Raw genomic sequence first — 17,792 nt, forward strand, 5'->3', positions numbered from 1 at the left:
AAGTTCACGTTCAACTTTAAATTAACCGTTCAGAATCAGAAAAATTCTCTGTTGATGGTTACCGTCATCGCGTTTTGCACACCAAGTGTTGAGGTCTGAGTATGCAGCTCTGTTTCTTGTTTCTATCACTAGTAATGCAAGGTGATGTTGTCTAATAGACTATATAGCATTCAATAAGCTTCGATGCGAAAGGCTTCTTCTATATGTCATGTGGTATGTTATTAACCATTTGTTTATTAGGAAAGTTCATTTAAATGTTAATATACATTTTATTTATACAAGTTTATTTTAAGTACATGTACATCAGATTTGTAAGTCAAAGTTGCTGTATTAGCTGAAATTATTACATTAAATTTACTCACTTTAATCAATATGTCAAAGTTGAATAGATCAAAAACTAAAAAATTATGTAAATATTCCTAGTAATTTTTTTTCAGTGTAGAAAGTGTAACCAACAAAAACAGTGAAAGAGTAATAAAGTTCAGACCATGAGGTTGTACGGGGGTAGATTTAGAGACAGCTAAAAAAAGGAATGAGTGAAAAAAACAGATTGAAAAGCCGTGAGAAGAAAAGAAAGCATTCTGTTTGGCTGGATCAGAGAGAATATAGGAGTGTGTGACAGAAACGCTCATCTGTCGTCCCCCCCTCAGGGCAGTAATAAGTCCTCACAGAGCAAGTATGTACCTCTGACGCTTTGATCTCTAAACACACAAACAAGCACGCTCCTGCAAACGCTCTCTGAAACACACACATATAAATACATACACTGCACAGCAAGGTTATTAGAATATTAGCCACAGTCAATGTTCACTTTCAATGTATGGAAAAAAAAGGTACAGTGAAAGTGAATGGGGACTAGGCCCGAAACGATAAATTGATGTTATCAACAATATAAAATTGTTGACAAAATGTTCACTGTTGAACTGTTGTTTTGATCTCAATTAACGTAACATGAGATCACATGAAACTCTATTGATGCCGCACAAGAGAAAAGAGAGGAAGAAGTCACAGCTCACAGTCCACACACTTTAAACTTCCAAACAGACTAAGGTGATGTAGATCGCAGTATGAGGGAATTATACAAAATAAACACAGAAGTAGTGTCATAAATAAAGCACAGCTGGCATTCCACTGGAGTAAAACCTGCATAACAGAGTGTCCAAAAAGGAAACACCAACAGTTATATCTTTAATATATCCTTTATTTAAGTTAAAATAAGGAAGCAGGTCATGTAAATAAGCACAAACTCCAAAACTAGAATTTCTCTGTGTGGTCATCGCTTCTATGAGTCGCGTGAAAAACAGCACGAAAGAGTTCCTGATCACTGGTGATGGACTAATCCCTCGAGCGACCTTGCCATTGCTTCAGATGATAATGTGAAGGCTCGCGACATATCGAATCATAATATGTGTGTCTCGGTGTGTATCTTATCGTGAAGAAATCGTGAGATACAGCTCTATTAAGAAGAGAGTGTTTGTTTTTTGTGAGAGAGAGTAGTCTTAGCCCATTATACCCTGAAACAAAATACCTTTTTTTGGCTTGTTTTCCAATATAAATATCTAAAATTCCTTTAAAACAACGTACATTTGCTTGATGAGCTATTTATAATTTTTCAGAGAATGTTGAATATAATATTGAATATACACTCAGTACTGCTGTGCACCTACTTATTCATGCGATTATCTAATCAGCCAATCATGTGGCAGCAGTGCGGTTCATAAAATCAGTTAATATTCACATCAACCATCAGAATGGGGAAAAATTTGATCCCAGTGATTTGGACCATGGCATGATTGTTGGTGCCAGACGGGCTGGTTTGAGTATTTCTGTAACTGCTGATCTCCTGGAATTTTCACACACAATCTATTTTTAGTCCCTGATCATAATAATATCATAAATTCAGACAGATTGAGTGTGTGGGGCTCTGAAAACAGCAGGATGAGGAGAGGACAAGTGTCATGAGGAGAAAGAAAATGAGAAAGACAAAGACAAAGATGGGTGTATGATGAATAAGAATGTCCAAGATTATAAAAAATGAAAAGTCTTTTAAAAAAATGTACTTCAAAGTTCTCAGAAATTGAATATTTGTATTAATGTTGGTTACGATCATTTTTGGAAAAATGTTACCATTTAAAATAATAATATTACATTATTTTAATAAATTATTAAACAATTTTATATATATAAAAAAAAAAAAACGTTGAATATACGTGTGTACACAACTTCATAATAAAAAATAAAACAAACAATCTTTTATTTTCTATTTTTTTTTTTACAAATATCATGATCCCTTTTCTTTTACCGGAACAAACAAGGGTTTTACAAATATAAATATTCTTTTTAATTTAAGCAGTTTTTAAGTTTTTTTTTTTTTAAGAAATTATAATAAAATGTTATGCCAAACTAATTATGCCTAAGTTGATTTTTTTCACAAATTTAAGCCTTTAATGAGACATTTTTATTCAGAAATCAGAAATTGAAAACATGTTCATCATGGAGGTATAATCAAATTCAAATAACATGGATAGGGACAAAAACTATTTGTCCAGTGTCATGTCACTGATCCAGACACAAGAGAAAGAGAAGTTTCAGTGAGACAGAGAATATGTTAGATATGGAGAGAGAGAAAGTGCTCTGGAAGTGGACAGAATAAGTACATTAAGTGATGAGTGTGTGTTGGGGGTAACCTCTCACTCTGTCTTTCTCAGGCAGAGACTGGCACCTGCTGGTCACTCAGGTGGTCACTCGACTTTATTCAGGACAGCAGCAGTAATGTGCAGTAATATACACAATTCACAGTTCTTTAAACAAAGGGAAAACAGCAACACTCACTTTCTGAGGGGCTTTTCCGGGACTCTTTTCAACTCTCTTTTCTTCCTCCTCATCCCTTCAAAGACAGACAGACAAGGCAGACAAACAATCAGGTATTAATCTGACAGTTTATACTTCACATAAAATAAAAAGGCACAGATTCATCTTCTGCATTGCGCACAACTATAGAAATGAACCCTCAAAGTAAGTTCTTGTTTACTGAGAGTGCTCCTTTCATCCAAGCTCACATATTAATTGAACAATCTTGATTTCTTACTCTTCATCTTCATCATCCTCATCTTCGTCATCCTCGTCACTGTCTTCTTCATCAGAGTCCATTTTAAGCTTTTTCTAAAAACATATTAAAAAACATAACAATGAGGAAAATATACTCAAACGTAAAATCTTTGCAGCACAATCTAAATAATATTTAGCCAATGTTTTACATCTAGCACAAGGGTGTTCATTACATCAATCACAATAGCAAGAACACAACTGGTTGGTTGATTAGATGAAATATAAAAGATGGACTTTTTATTTCCTGACCTCTGTGGCTGCTTGTCGTTTTGATTGACAGACAGCTAATGTTTGAGCGCTAATACGGTTACGTGCCTATATGATCAAATATAAAAATTATAATAATAATTAAAAACAATTATGTTATGATGTAAAACACTGTCAATGAGATATGAGTAAAACCCAAGTTTGAGTTCAGGATTTACATTTTGTTTAAAAACTAAATCAGCTATATAGTCACACATCCTGAAATAGCCAAAATGAAAAATGTAGCCTATTCAATTAAAAAATATCTACTAACGTAGGCCTTCCTAGATAGCTAAATTATTACCTGTAGTTCCTTGATAGATAATGTCAAAACATGAGTTCATTGATGTTATTAAATGAGTTTGCTTTTTTATTCCATCAGTTACTCCTGGTCGGAGGCCACCGTAAATATTTCGTTTATATGTAGGGTCCTACCTAAGTTTAATAGTGCAACGCTCAAATATTTAATAGTGTGTAAATTGTGACTTAGTGCCCATTTACACCACAACTAGGCTAAGTTGTAACTTGCGCAAAGCTGGTGCAACCGGCCCCAGGTGAACAAGCAAGCTAGCTTACAAATTACATAGCGCTAGGATAACATTATTAATGTTAAATATTTTCCAAAGGTTAGCAGGTCTGCACTCAGTCACACACACCTTTGTGCTATCCCTGTTAAGGCAGTATTTTAGAGGAAACACTGGTCATAATCTAACCAAAACTAGGACAATACTCATATTTACTGTATGTCTGTCTTTAATTTCTTCATTCTGCCAAAACAAAAAAAAAAACACTTACTACAGTACAGTAAAACCGTGGTAAATTTTCATAAGCGCTGATTTATAAACGATTCTCGTTACAAATCAGGGGAAATGTTTGCGCATCTTGCGGTCAAGTTAACGTTATACCGTAATTTCCGGACAATAAGCCGCAACTTTTTTCCCACGCTTTGAACCTCGCGGCTTATACAATGACGCAGCTAATATATGGATTTTTACCCCTTTCAAATTTTATAAAAAAAATAAAATACAAAAAAAATAACATTCTGTGACGTGCTCAGTTTTTTGGCGGCGTGAAGCTTTCATTAGACCAATGAAATTGCCGAACGGGTTAAGGTCAAAACAACTTTTTTTGTTTACTGTTTAGATTAAATCGAGCGCGCTCAAACTTCCCATCATTCTGATTACGGTAGTAATTTTGTCACCCTCACCATGGCAAAGACATGGAGAAACCCATGTGATGCTGCTTTCAAGTTGAAGGCGATTGATCTGGCTGTTGGAAAAGGAAATAGAGCTGCTGCACGGGAGCTTGGTCTTAATGAGTCGATGATAAGACTTTGGAAACAGCAGCGTGAGGAATTGACTCCTAACTACTAACTAACTAGATTTAGTTGTGTTTAGTGCAAAAACACAACTAAATCTGAAGCTATTCAACTCCGACACCGAAGGAGATGACTTCAGTGGTTTCATGTGCACAAGAGGAGGAAGATAGTGACCAATGACTTTCTTGGTAGGCTACTGTTTACTGCAAATGTTTTATTACAAGCCGTGTGTGGCAGCGGGGGCGTGGTCAAGCGCCCGTCCGGGAGAGAAAAGCTGTAAGGGCGCTTACACCTGCGCTAAATTATGTCTAACACCGGTGTCTAATTTCAAGTGCCCTGCTTCACGTGTGCTTCTTGGGAAAACTGTCACACGGGCACCAGTGTGACAGTTTTCAGCAGGGCACTTGACGTTCCAGGTAAGGCTTTTAATGACCACAGCAATGTTTACAATCAATTTGATAAAGTTTCTCAATTCTTCTATGCGCCAACACTAGACTGACGTGTGTCACTCTCTCAGCTCTGTGGCTGCTGCCTTTTTATGCCGCTCTCCCCATGCTTACTGAAATTAGACACAGGTGTTAGACATAATTTTGCTCAGGTGTGAGCGCCCTTACCGATTTTCTCTCCCGGACGGGCGCTTGACCACGCCCCCGCTGCCACACCATGTTTCGTTAAAGCCTATTTATTTTTGTTACAAGCCGTGTTTCGTTAAAGCCTGAGTAAAGTTCATTTGTTTCAATGTACCGGTAGGCACCTGCGGCTTATAGACAGGTGCGGCTTATTTATGTTCAAAATAATATTTTATTTAAAAATTAGTGGGTGCGGCTTATATTCAGGTGCGCTCAATAGTCCGGAAATTACGGTAAGTGGCACAAACTCACACAGTTTGTGAAGAGCAGCGGTGAAATGAGCCACTCTGAGATGGAAAACACCACGTGTGTGAGCACAGAACACGCGTCTGAACAATTCTGGAACTCTTCACTCTGGAACACACGGCGCCTCAAAATATTTAAAATCGCAGCACTTGCATAATAACTAAGCCATATAACGATTTCAATTTTATTTAGATTTATTGTTCAGCATTACTGGAGCATTTTATCATTTGCATGGCTGAATTTTGTCTTATCTGAGTGACCATGAATGATGGAGTATTTTAAATTAATCCATGCGATCACATCGACTCCAGAGGATTAAGTTAACTCAATTCAATATTTCAACTTTCCACATCCACCACAACCTGTTTACCTTAAAGAGTTAGAAGTACAGTGACTACTGTACTGGCCTTGCTTAAGAAATCAGTAAGACGGCAGGAGTGGAAGGGGAATCAAAACAGGATTTTATGTTGCTGTCGATTTGCAGTCTCTTATTAATGATATTATTGCTATTTGGGAAATGAACCCAGCGCTGTGATTGGTCGAACTCTTCTTTTGCTGTTGCTTGATTTGAGTACTGTGCGTGCACACATGTGCTACTTAAAGAAATAATGAAAATTTTCTCATAATTTACTCACCCTCCTGCCATCTGTCTATGACTTTCTTTCTTCAGAACACAAATTAAGATTTTTTTGAAGAATATAAAAAAGCACATAAAAGTAATACATACAACTCCAGTGGTTTAATCCATGAGTTCAGAAAGGATATGACAGGTGTAGGTGAGAAACAGATCAATATTTATGAAAACATTTTGCTAGAAATTCTTCTCTCTGCCCAGTAGGTGGCGATATGCATGAATAATGTGAATGACCAAAAACACAAGAAGAAAGTGAAAGTTAAAGTGGAGATTGACTGAGCAAGGAGGAGAATTAATAGTAAAAAAGGATTTAAATATTGATCTGTTTCTCACCACATCATATTGCTTCTAAAGACATGGACTAAACCACTTTTATGCTGATTTATGTGATTTGTGGAGCTTCAATATTTTAGCACTGATTCACTTTCATTGTATGGACCAAAAGAGCCGAGATACTCTTCTAAAAATTTTAATTTGTGAAAGAAAAAAGTCATACACATCCAGGATGGCATGAGGGTGAGTAAATGATGAGAGAATTTTTATTTTTGGGAGAAATATTTATTTTTAAGCACGATGTAGCCCCTGTACCAAACAACATTTCCCATGCCTGCTCTACCTCCTCTATTGTGCAGGACATGACGTGTCAAGTGATCTTGCTTATTTAGCATTGTTTTGCATTGCTTGAACATGTTTTATGCACAACAATAACGCTCTGTCGACATTAAGGGAAATTTAGACCCAACACATGAACTGATTTTAATGTAATTGTTTCATACATTACGATTTAAAATTGTGATCAGTGTATTGAAAATAACTTTTTAATTTTTACTTTCTGTTATCATGTCTCCCTTCTATTTTTTGGAATCAGGTTCATGTAGTTTATCATAGATAAGTGATGTATTTTGAAAGTTGGCATGCAGTGTTCATTATAATGGGGTATAGGGTTTGCAACTCAGTAGTCAATACACATAAGTACTTTTAAATGAGCTACTCCTTTACTCTTGAGTAGTTTTAGGACAGCTACTTTTACTCTACTCACACTAAATATTTGGGAGAAGTAACAGTACTTCTACTTGAGTATGATTTTTCAGTACACTTTCCACCCCTGTTCATCTGTGAGACTACTATGCTTTGGGGTAAGAATATGATGATACTGATATGAAAATTATCAATAAATAACCATTTACTGCCATTGCCTTGTTAATATATAAATAAAAGGTAACTAGTATGATTACAACTTTTTTTAAATGTAATTTAATCCAATTACAAGTACTTGATTTTTGTTATCTGATTATGTAATCCAAATCACAGGGTTATTTGGGTTGGCCTGATTCCTCCCCAGAATATTACAATAGGTGAAGAGAAGAGGTGAAAAGAGATGAGAAAAGATGAGAAGTGAGACAATGATACAAGACGAGACGAGCCAAGAGACAACTTTACAGTTTCTCTTTAAACAATCCATTAGAATTTTTTATTAAATGATCCCCATCAGATTTTAGTATCACATTTTCTGTCATAAATAAAGAATTTATCTCTAGCAATCTATGGGAATTTCTAGGCTTAATTGGGCCACATTACATTTTGAGTGGAATTTTATTTATTTCAATAAAGACTAATGTAAAGGTGTTTTGCACAAAAAACAGACATGAATTAGTTTTCTTGACACTTTTCATTTAACCCTCTTTCTGACCCTTCAAATTAAACATGGCAGTTTTAGCTGTCACATGATAATGTGGGTCTGTGTAAACAGCTTTATTTGTTTTGTGTTTTTATTTCCATTCTCTTTGGGGTCAGGCTCACCTGAGGCACTTTTGTGAGGGCAATGTTGGATGGTCTCTTTACCGGTGAGGTGTTATTCTCCTCTTCCTCATCCTCATCATCTGATTCCTTCACACCTAAAACAAACCAGAAAGATCACAGACATAAATGACTGTGGTTTCAAGCTGAAATATTTTATTTATGTGCTACCAGTGAGAATTGTAACAATAATAGCTTTCAAAAAGATTTCCTGAATGGTCCCCCAAATGAGATGAAATGAGACAATAAGAGATGAAAAAAGAAGAGACAAGATGAGATGAGAGAACAGAAGAGATGAGACGAGTAGAGACAAGATTATAAGGAAATTGAGATGAAACAAGAAGTGAAAATAGTTGAGAAAAGACAAAATGAGATATAAGATGAGAAGAGAAGAGAGAAAAGACAAGATGGGAAAAGGTTAGATGAGAAGAGAAGCAAGAATAGAGGAGAAAATATGAGAAGAGAGGACAGGAGAGAAGAGGACATACAGGAGAGTACAGGAGAGGAGAGGACAGACAGGAGAGGACAAACAGGACAGTACAGGAGAGGGGAGTACAGGACAGACCGGAGAGGACAGACAGGAGAGAAGAGGACAGGAGAGTACAGGAGAGGAGAGGACAGGGGAGGAGAGGACAGGGGAGGAGAGGACAGGGGAGGAGAGGACAGGAGAGGAGAGGACAGGGGAGGAGAGGACAGGAGAGGAGAGGACAGGAGAGGGGAGGACAGGGGAGGAGAGGACAGGAGAGCAGAGAGAGTACAGGAGAGGAGAGTACAGGAGAGGGGAGTAAAGGAGGAGAAGACAGGAGAGGGGAGGACAGACAGAAGAGGACAGGAGAGGACAGACAGACAGCAGAGTACAGGAGAGGAGAGTACAGCACAGCTTCATCCACAGTGGCAATGTCCTACGTCATAATAACAAACAAGTAAATACAAAAAATACTCACTGACGAAATGCTGACCGCTAATGTGGACCGGCCCCCCTCCTGACTGCAGGCGAAAAGACACAGGAGGCGTGACCTCGAACCCTCCCAGACTAAGCTACAGGGAACAGGCAGAAACACATGTTGTTATCAAACCTGAGTGGTGAATCTATTCATTATGAACTAAAGTTGAATGAGTAATTTCTGTAAATATGAATCAAATCCAATAAGATGAACTTACACAGCTTCATGCTGGCATGAACTTCGCAACAGTGAATAAATTCAAAAATTCAATATCATCTTATTTGGCTTCTGTTAAGGATACTATTTCATGGTCAGACAAGCAAGACTATGCATTCTTCACCAAGACTTAAGTTTTATGATCTTTCTCATTTATTAAGTTACACTCTCTTGCCAAGCATGCTTTATTAATTTTGCTTCAGCGCCAAAAGCCAATGACAAATGTTCGCATACCACAAACATGATATCCCCATCACAAAGGCTTTCAGCATTTAAACCTACAAACAAGATTTAATTTTTCCCAGAAACACTCCACAACTGGGACCCATCCTGATCACATCACTCTAGCATATATGAGACAGGCCTAAACAGCTAAACACAGACTCTATCAGAGCATAATTACACAATTCACAAAATATAAGCTGAAGCCAAAAATTCTGAATGGACATTCCATAGCGCCAGGCAACGGCACTTGCACCCATGGAAACCATAAGTAAACAGCTGAAGGTGCGATGGTCTGGTTAATGTTTTAACTGAGAGCTATGAAACAGTTGTTGTTGTTACGTTGAATGGCGAGCAATCCCTCACTTCCAAAATAATCAGATTATCCGTTTCAACACAAATGCTGACTGATGAGTTAATTGTCTTCTGAGTAATCAAGACAAAACCTTGTAATTAGGGTTCAATTACTGGTCGACTCTTTTGGAGTTAGATATGCAGGGACGCATTCTAATTTGGGGATTACGGAATAAAATGAGGGAGTCCAAGATTTTACAGAGATGGTCGATATCACACACACAAACAAAATCAAAGGTCTTATAAGCATGGATGAAACCTCCACCATTCCCTAAAGACAATGAGAGCACAAAGTTTTGGGGTGGTTAAAACTCATTCGGCCCTATTCAAATTCCCTTTGCTGAAATCCCGCCCACTGTACTGATCAAACCAAAGGTTGGTATCTATCAGAAAACAAAAAGTTGTAAACCTTGCTTGACAGAACATTTTCAAAGGGTTCTTTGTAAACTTGCGGATACAAAACAGAGGCGAATATGTGCTTATGTCATGAAGAGCTTGTGCCCATGTCATGAAGAGCTTGTGCCCGCTGTCCTGATGATGCAACAAATGCCCAACCCTTTCCAAAAACACTCTGTCAATCACAACTTGACCAGCACAGCTGGAATTTTTATTAGACACATTCTTCACATACCATAAAAACACCCATAAAAGTCATCATTCCACAGTATAAACCCACATACAGCAACCAGATCAACTTCAAGGTGCAATTTTGAGCATCAGAATGATTTACACCTGGAAAATAATAACAATTATTGTAGACTAGTATTATCACTGCAATATTCATTTCTCTAACAAGACATTTTAGAAATGTGCTCAATACAAACAAAAGGCAAAAAGAAACCTGTAGTCATAGGCTGATATACTGTACACTGATGAGCCAAAACATTATGACCACTCGTATTGTACTGTATCATATTGTATCGCACGATACGATGCTCACTATACAGTACAAAATGTATAATATGATACATAAACGCATTATAGTGTAATTAAAATCAAGCAGCGCAATACTGAGAGCTGTGGAACGGTCTCCTCCCGAGAGAGCACTCACAGGACAACAGATCAACATATCTACAGTACATAGGTGAGAAGATCAATGGCAAACAACGAGCTGATTTTACTGTAGTGGTACAGCTTGTCGAATCTGCGTCATGTCCTAAAAATTTTGTTTTATTTACACAGACATCACCACGTTATTCAATGGATCTGTGAGGCAGAAACAGCAGCAGTAAGTTTAACAGTCGCCTCTCACATGACATGCACAGCAAGACACTCATAAGTTATGAGTCATTTCTGACAACTTAAGAAAACCACGATTACATGAGACTTATAATTATCTGCCTTTGAATTTGAAATGTAAGCAGCTTTGAGAACAACACTTGCGCACATGTTATAAGCCGGTGATAATGCCTGTAAAGTTTACATCAAAAGTTAAACGGGGAAGAGGGCAAAAAAAATGTGTCTGCTGATCGGTTTTTGCTCAAGCTGCTAAATAATATTGGATTATGAATGTTTTTTTCCTTGCTACAGTCACTTCAGCTTGTTCACAGGGGGCTTTTAGACAAGGCATGATTTTCTATAAAGCGGATTTGAAACTGTGTACTGTGAAAAGTGCAATACAAATATAAATGTCTAGAGTGTACACAAATTTATGTTCTCAAGAAAAACATGAAAATTGTCAGTTCATATTCGTTTTTCTCAACAATCAAACAAAATAAATACAGTTTAAGTTACTTAGGGCTATCCCATCTGATCCAAACCGACAGAAGGTCTAGTCTGGCACAAGTAACAATTTTTTTAATGATGGTTACGGGAGGAATGTGCATCGAACCCTGCTGTGTATGGGGATGTGTAGTCGCAGACCGATCAGAGGGCCCATCATGACCCCTGTCCACCATCAAAAGCACCTACAATGGGCACGCGTGCTTGGAGCAGTGGAAGAATGTCACCTGGTCTGATGAGTCCCATTTTCTTTTACTTCATGCGGACGTCCATGTACATGAGCGCCATGTACCTGGGGATGCACTGAGAGAAGAAGACAAGCCAGTGGATGGAGTGTTAAGATCTGGGCAATGATCTGCTGGGAAACCCTGGGACCAACCATTCATGTGGACGCCAATTTGACACGTGCCACCTACCTAAACATCATTACGGACCAGGTACACCACTTCATGGCAGTGGTATTCCTTGATGGCGATGGCAATGGCCTCTTTCAGCAGGATAATGTGCCCCACCACACTGCACACATTGTTCAGGAATGGTTTGAGCATAATGAAGAGTTCAAGGTGTTGCCCTGGACTCCATTTTCCCCAGATCTCAATTCGATTGAGCATCTATGGGATGTGCTGGACCTACAAATCTGATCCAGCGTGGCTCCATCTCGCAACTTACAGGACTTGAAGAATCTGCTGGTAATGTCTTGGTGCCATATACACCAGGACACCTTCAGGGGTCTTGTAGAGTCCATGCCTTGGCGGGTCAGCACTATTTTCCAGCAAGCGGAGGACCAACAGCATATTAGGCAAGTTGTCATAATGTTTTGGCCAATCTGTGCAAATCAGCCAGGCCTGATTGCAATGTACTTTTGTATGTGTTTGTGACAGAATTAAAATTATATACTGGCAGCCAAAAGTTTGGAATAATTTATAAATGTTGCTCTTATGGAAAGAAATTGGTACTTTCATTCACCAAAGTGTGAATGAAATGTATAGTCAGGACATTAATAATGTGAAAATTTAAACTACTTCAAAGAGTTCTCATTAAAAAATCCTCCACGAGCAGCAATGACAGCTTTGCAGATCTTTGGTATTCTAGCTGTCAGTTTGACCAGATACTCAGGTGACATTTCACCCCACGCTTCCTGTAGCACTTGCCATAGATGTGATTGTTCTGTTAGGCACTTCTCACGCACCTTACAGTCTAGCTGATCCCACAAAAGCTCAATGGGGTTAAGATCCATAACACTCTTTTCCAACTATCTGTTGTCCAATGTCTGTTTCTTTGCCCACTCTAAACTTTTCTTTTTGTTTTTCTGTTTCAAAAGTGTTTTTTTCTTTGCAGTTCTTCCCATAAGGCCTGCACCCCTGAGTCTTGTCTTTACTATTGTACATGAAACTGGTGTTGAGCGGGTAGAATTCAATGAAGCTGTCAGCGGAGGACATGTGAGTCATCTATTTCTCAAACTAGAGACTCTGATGTACTTATCCTCTTGTTTAGTTGTACATCTGGTCTTCCACATCTCTTTCTGTCCTTGTTAGAGCCAGTTGTGCTTTGTCTTTGAAGACTGTAGTGTACACCTTTGTATGAAATCTTCAAAACTATGATTGAATGACGAGTTTCTAGAGAAAGCTGTTTCTTTTTTGCCGTTTTTACCTAATAAGACATGCCAGTCTATTGCATACTGTCGCAACTCACAAACAAACACAAAGACAATGTTAAGATTAATTTAATGAACCAAATATCTTTCAGCAGTGTTTGATATAATGGCAAGTGATTTTCTTGTATCAAATGATCAATTTAGCATGATTACTCAAGGATAAGGTGTTGGAGTGATGTCTAGATTTGATCAAAAAGGACTTTTTTCAAATAGTGATGATGTTTTTTACATCAGTAATGTCCTGAATATACTTTGTGATCAGTTGAATTCCACTTTGGTGATTTAAAGTACTGATTTCCTTCCCATCCATCCATCCATCCATCGTCAATCGCTTATCCTGTGTACAGGGTCGCGGGGGGCTGGAGCCTATCCCAGCTAACATTGGGCGAAAGGCGGGGGACACCCTGGACAGGTCGCCAGTCCATCGCAGGGCTGATTTCCTTCCCAACATAGATATATATAAAGATAATGTTTTTTGTTATGAAATTAATTGCAAAACGTTCTTGATTGGTTTGTTATTTTCAACTCCTTCTACCGTATGCTTCCGAAACTATTAGATGCTATTCTAGCAATTTTGGTAAAACCGTATCTGTCTTAGCAAGCTAGATAATATTACCTTGTTGATATAATTAGCAGAATTAACAACCGTACTCAAAATTCATAATGTTCAATAATACATCACAGAAATCCAAAAGTTTCACTTTATAAGACATACTGTACAAAAAGCATTTACCAGATCAGTGAATGTAAGATTTAGTGACAAGGCAGCACTGGCCCAATAGGCAGGCCCAGACTGAATCTGCATGCTCAGAACACCGCAGATTTCCACAGAATTACGCCATCTGTCTTTGATAAAAGTTCTGAGCATTCCCCACCCCTTGCATGTTTGTTTATAAAATATTTTGACTAATTTCATGATACTTTCAGCCAACAATCAGAGTGTAGTACTTTCTGCTCTGCAGATCCTGTCTGAAACTGCTAACAGGGTAAGTGGCAGTTCTGTCAAGCGGGCCGAAACTCTCTAACACTGGCCCCAGGCCATCCTTATTGTTGAGCCCTGCTGTCATTTCACTATTAATAGGACAAATAGCAGTAAAATACATGGTAACTGTTTACTGTATTAATGATTAGGCATATACAACTATTTACATTGAGCAAAACTTGAAAATTTTGTTCTTTCAGAAGATATGTATTAAAAATAAAGGCAGTCTAGCACACTTACAGAAGGCAGAACAGATGGTTTCAATACAGCAAGGGTGATTTTGGTTGATTTCCCATCGTAAGTCAATCCCTCCATCTCTACCGTGTGAAATTTGTCCTCCGCCTCTGCACCCAAACACACCTGAGAACACAAGTGAGGAAGTGTGTGTGTGAGAGAGTAAACTGCCTCTTTAATGTGAGTTTATGGGCAATCAAGATGATCATTTGCACAACAGCGATAAACATTCACAATAAAATAAATCTTTACAAACCATATTAGATCAACATAAAGAATCAGTCAGAGGAAAAACAGTAACTACAGACAGAATAGAACAGCAAACAAAATCATTTAAAATGTTCAATAATAGAACTTTAGAATGTTATAGAAAAAAAAGCTTTTTAAAGTTAAACCCTTAATAAACTCTTGAAATTTAGAATAGAATAATATAGATGAAAAGAGAATAGAATTTAAAACATTAATAGAATGTTACCCTCTAGGACTAAAGAATAGCACACTTTAAGATGTCTGCAACCCCACCTAGGCCAACGGGACCGGAGAACTCGACGGGTTTGGATCATATTTTCAAGTAGGACTTCGGGTTTGGGTCGGGATCGGGTTTGTAATAAATGAAAAAAAAAAAGAAAAACAGCCCACCTAACTTGTTTCGTGCACGCACGCTCACTCACAGATGCAACGTGTATTTGCGTGTGTTTGTTCGGATTTCCCACAGTTTTTCTATGCAAACACACGCTGGAAAATGTCTTTGAATGTTGTGCCATGTCTCGCTGTTTCTTCAGGGTCTCGCGTAGGACCGGCACTGTTTAAAGTCTGTCCCAAGTTAAAAAGAACTTAAAATTTTCAAAAATGCATGTTGAGACACCTGCGCTCTGTTTCTTTCTTTGCACTGCGTCTAGATAATGTTTTTTAGTCACAAAGATTCAACGTTCTGAACAAGTTCGGGTTTCATTTTAAGGCCCGTGCAGTCCTCTAGTACACGTAAGTTAGCAAAGAACAGAATATATAACATTAATAAAATGTTACAATGTAGAGTTAATGAACAGAATAATATTGATTAGCAGAGAATACAATTTCAAACATTAATAGAATGTTACACTCTGGAATTTACGACAAGAACAATATTGAAAAAGAATAGACTTGAAAAGGTTAATAGAATGTTAAACTCTAGAACTTGAGAATAGAGTAGCATAGATTAGAACACAATAACATTTAAAAGGTAAGCACTCTAAAATTTAAGAAAAGAATGCAGATTCAAACAAAATTAGAATTTTAAACAATCATAGAATGTTTCAGTCTAGAATTTAAGAAAATAATAATATAGACTGGAACACTAGAAGTTAAAATGCCAATAGAATGTTGTGCTTTAGAATTTAAAAATAAATGTATACTGATTAGCGGATTCATTTCAAACATTACTAGAATGTTACACTCTGGAACATAGAAATAGAAAAATACATATTAAAAAAGAACAGAATTGAAAATATTTATAGAAAATTAGACTATAGAACATAAAAATAGAAAATATTTATAGAACATTAGAATAGAATAATATAGATTAAAAAAAGAACATAATTGAAAATATTTATACAAAATTAGACTATAGAACATAAAAATAGAATTATATAAATTAAAAACGAACATAAATGAAAATATTTATAGAACATTAGACTATAGAACATTAGAATAGAATAATGTAGGTTAAAAAAAGAACAGAATTGAATATATTTATAAAACATTAGAATATAAAACATTAGAATAGAATACAGATTGGAACAGGACAGAATGATGAGTTAAAGAATTCAATAGAAAGCACAAAATAGAATGACACTGACACTATATATTCAATAAAATCTTCAGATATTTCATGACTGCATCTTTCTGTATCGCTCGTGCAGTATTTAAACTAATCCATGCAGAACTGGACATCTGTGCAAATGAGTAACTTTAGTGATACATTCATGAAATCCTCCTCACCGCTTTGAGTGACAGCTGATGTTCAGCCTCATCATCATCATCCACCTCAACTTTGTGCTCTTTCTTCTCTGCTTTCAGAGAGCAACCTACAAAAGAAAACAAAAAAAGTCAAAATGTTAGAGAAATCCGCCTGTATATAAACAATCCAATATGCTACACAATAATATAATGTACTAAAACTGTAGATACTATATTACAGCAAACGAGAGAGAAAAACATACATCTATGTTCCTCCTCGTCTAAATATATATTTTTAAATAATAATAATAACAACAACAGCAACTGAGCACACGCTGAACATTAGCTTTAGGCTACAAAGGCAAAGTAAAGGCATGCGGCTAACTGCATTAGCCTGCACAGTTCTCTTTTATATGCTGAAATAATTCAGCAAACGCGTGTCAAATGATTGCATTTAACGCTTTAGCGCAAATATATATGATTATGCAACGTGTGGTTTTATTTTAGCTCACCAAATAAATACATCTGAGGTCGACTGAGGTCTTTAATGTTGTCCTCCATTTTTGCGCCAGTAATGGTGCATGTTCTGTAATCGCAGTTCCGGCGCAAAGATTGACATCTGAATGGACGAATGAGAGCGCTCGAATGGACGGGTGTCTACCAATGGCGTGCGTCCTAGATAATAAAAGGTCAATCGTTTACCTTTTTCTTGCTTGCAAGTACCACATTTTTTCGCCAGATGACGCCATATATTAAATATTCCGTTTACTTTAAGTATTACATTATTTATTTCATAGTTCATTTAACAATGCATAATCAAATGCAATTTTTGTGCTTCACAACAATGTAAATGAGTTTTTGGATGACTTTAAAGGTGGTATATGCAATGAATGAATTAATTAATGTATTATTATATTTTACTATATTAAATCACACCTGTAAACAGCTATAAAGAGCAAAGTGAAAAGAGAAAAGAGTGGCCTGCCCTATTAAAACACTCTCTGACTGGCAATCACAATAAGGCTGATGAGTATATTTCAGGGTATGGTTTTGAAGATCCTTAAACGGCCCATTGTTAACAAGCATGTGGGTGACTGAATGACTGTCTGAAAATAATACAAACTTAACAACTTTCAACTAATTCCATGTCTTGTATGCTACACTGGCACATTTCGGCAATGTTTGCTATTTATTAAACTCTTCAGAAGGATTTAGTTGATTTCCTATTCACAAGAACAAAGCTTGTTGCTTTGTTTGATGTGACTGCCATAAATAAGGATGAAGATAATTGCTTCCACCCTTCATACAGGCCCTTGTGCCATCTTGAAAGAAAACCGACCAAAACTGCCAGCACTTTAATGTGAGTGACCCGTATGCACACAAAAACATGCCAGTGTGATGACACACCCCAAAACGCACGCGGAGAGTTAAAAAGAGCTCTCTGTAGTCTCTGAACTCTGTCAACACATTGCTTAACATTCAAATAAATGGTTCTTTCTGTTAAGTCCTCAAATAGAGGGTGTAAACGTATCGTCATCTGCTTCTTATGGG

General features: G+C 37.1%; 1 protein-coding gene across 1 annotated transcript in view; it reads right to left on the minus strand.

Moving 5' to 3' along the window:
- The window catches only part of npm1b (nucleophosmin 1b), a 43,333-nt gene extending 26,501 nt beyond the window's left edge, over nt 1–16,832 (minus strand). Inside the window, exons 1-7 of the mRNA XM_052150279.1 lie at nt 16,754–16,832; nt 16,284–16,369; nt 14,313–14,432; nt 8,923–9,016; nt 7,982–8,076; nt 3,089–3,162; nt 2,833–2,887 (exon numbers count right to left, since the gene is read on the minus strand). Of these exons, the coding sequence (XP_052006239.1) occupies nt 2,833–2,887; nt 3,089–3,162; nt 7,982–8,076; nt 8,923–9,016; nt 14,313–14,432; nt 16,284–16,369; nt 16,754–16,802 (573 nt within the window). The 5' untranslated portion in view covers nt 16,803–16,832. The remainder of the gene's footprint in view (nt 1–2,832; nt 2,888–3,088; nt 3,163–7,981; nt 8,077–8,922; nt 9,017–14,312; nt 14,433–16,283; nt 16,370–16,753) is intronic.
- Between the last annotated feature and the right edge of the window lie 960 nt (nt 16,833–17,792).

Source organism: Xyrauchen texanus, chromosome 19 (assembly GCF_025860055.1).
Source record: "Xyrauchen texanus isolate HMW12.3.18 chromosome 19, RBS_HiC_50CHRs, whole genome shotgun sequence".
Lineage (NCBI taxonomy): Eukaryota > Metazoa > Chordata > Actinopteri > Cypriniformes > Catostomidae > Xyrauchen > Xyrauchen texanus.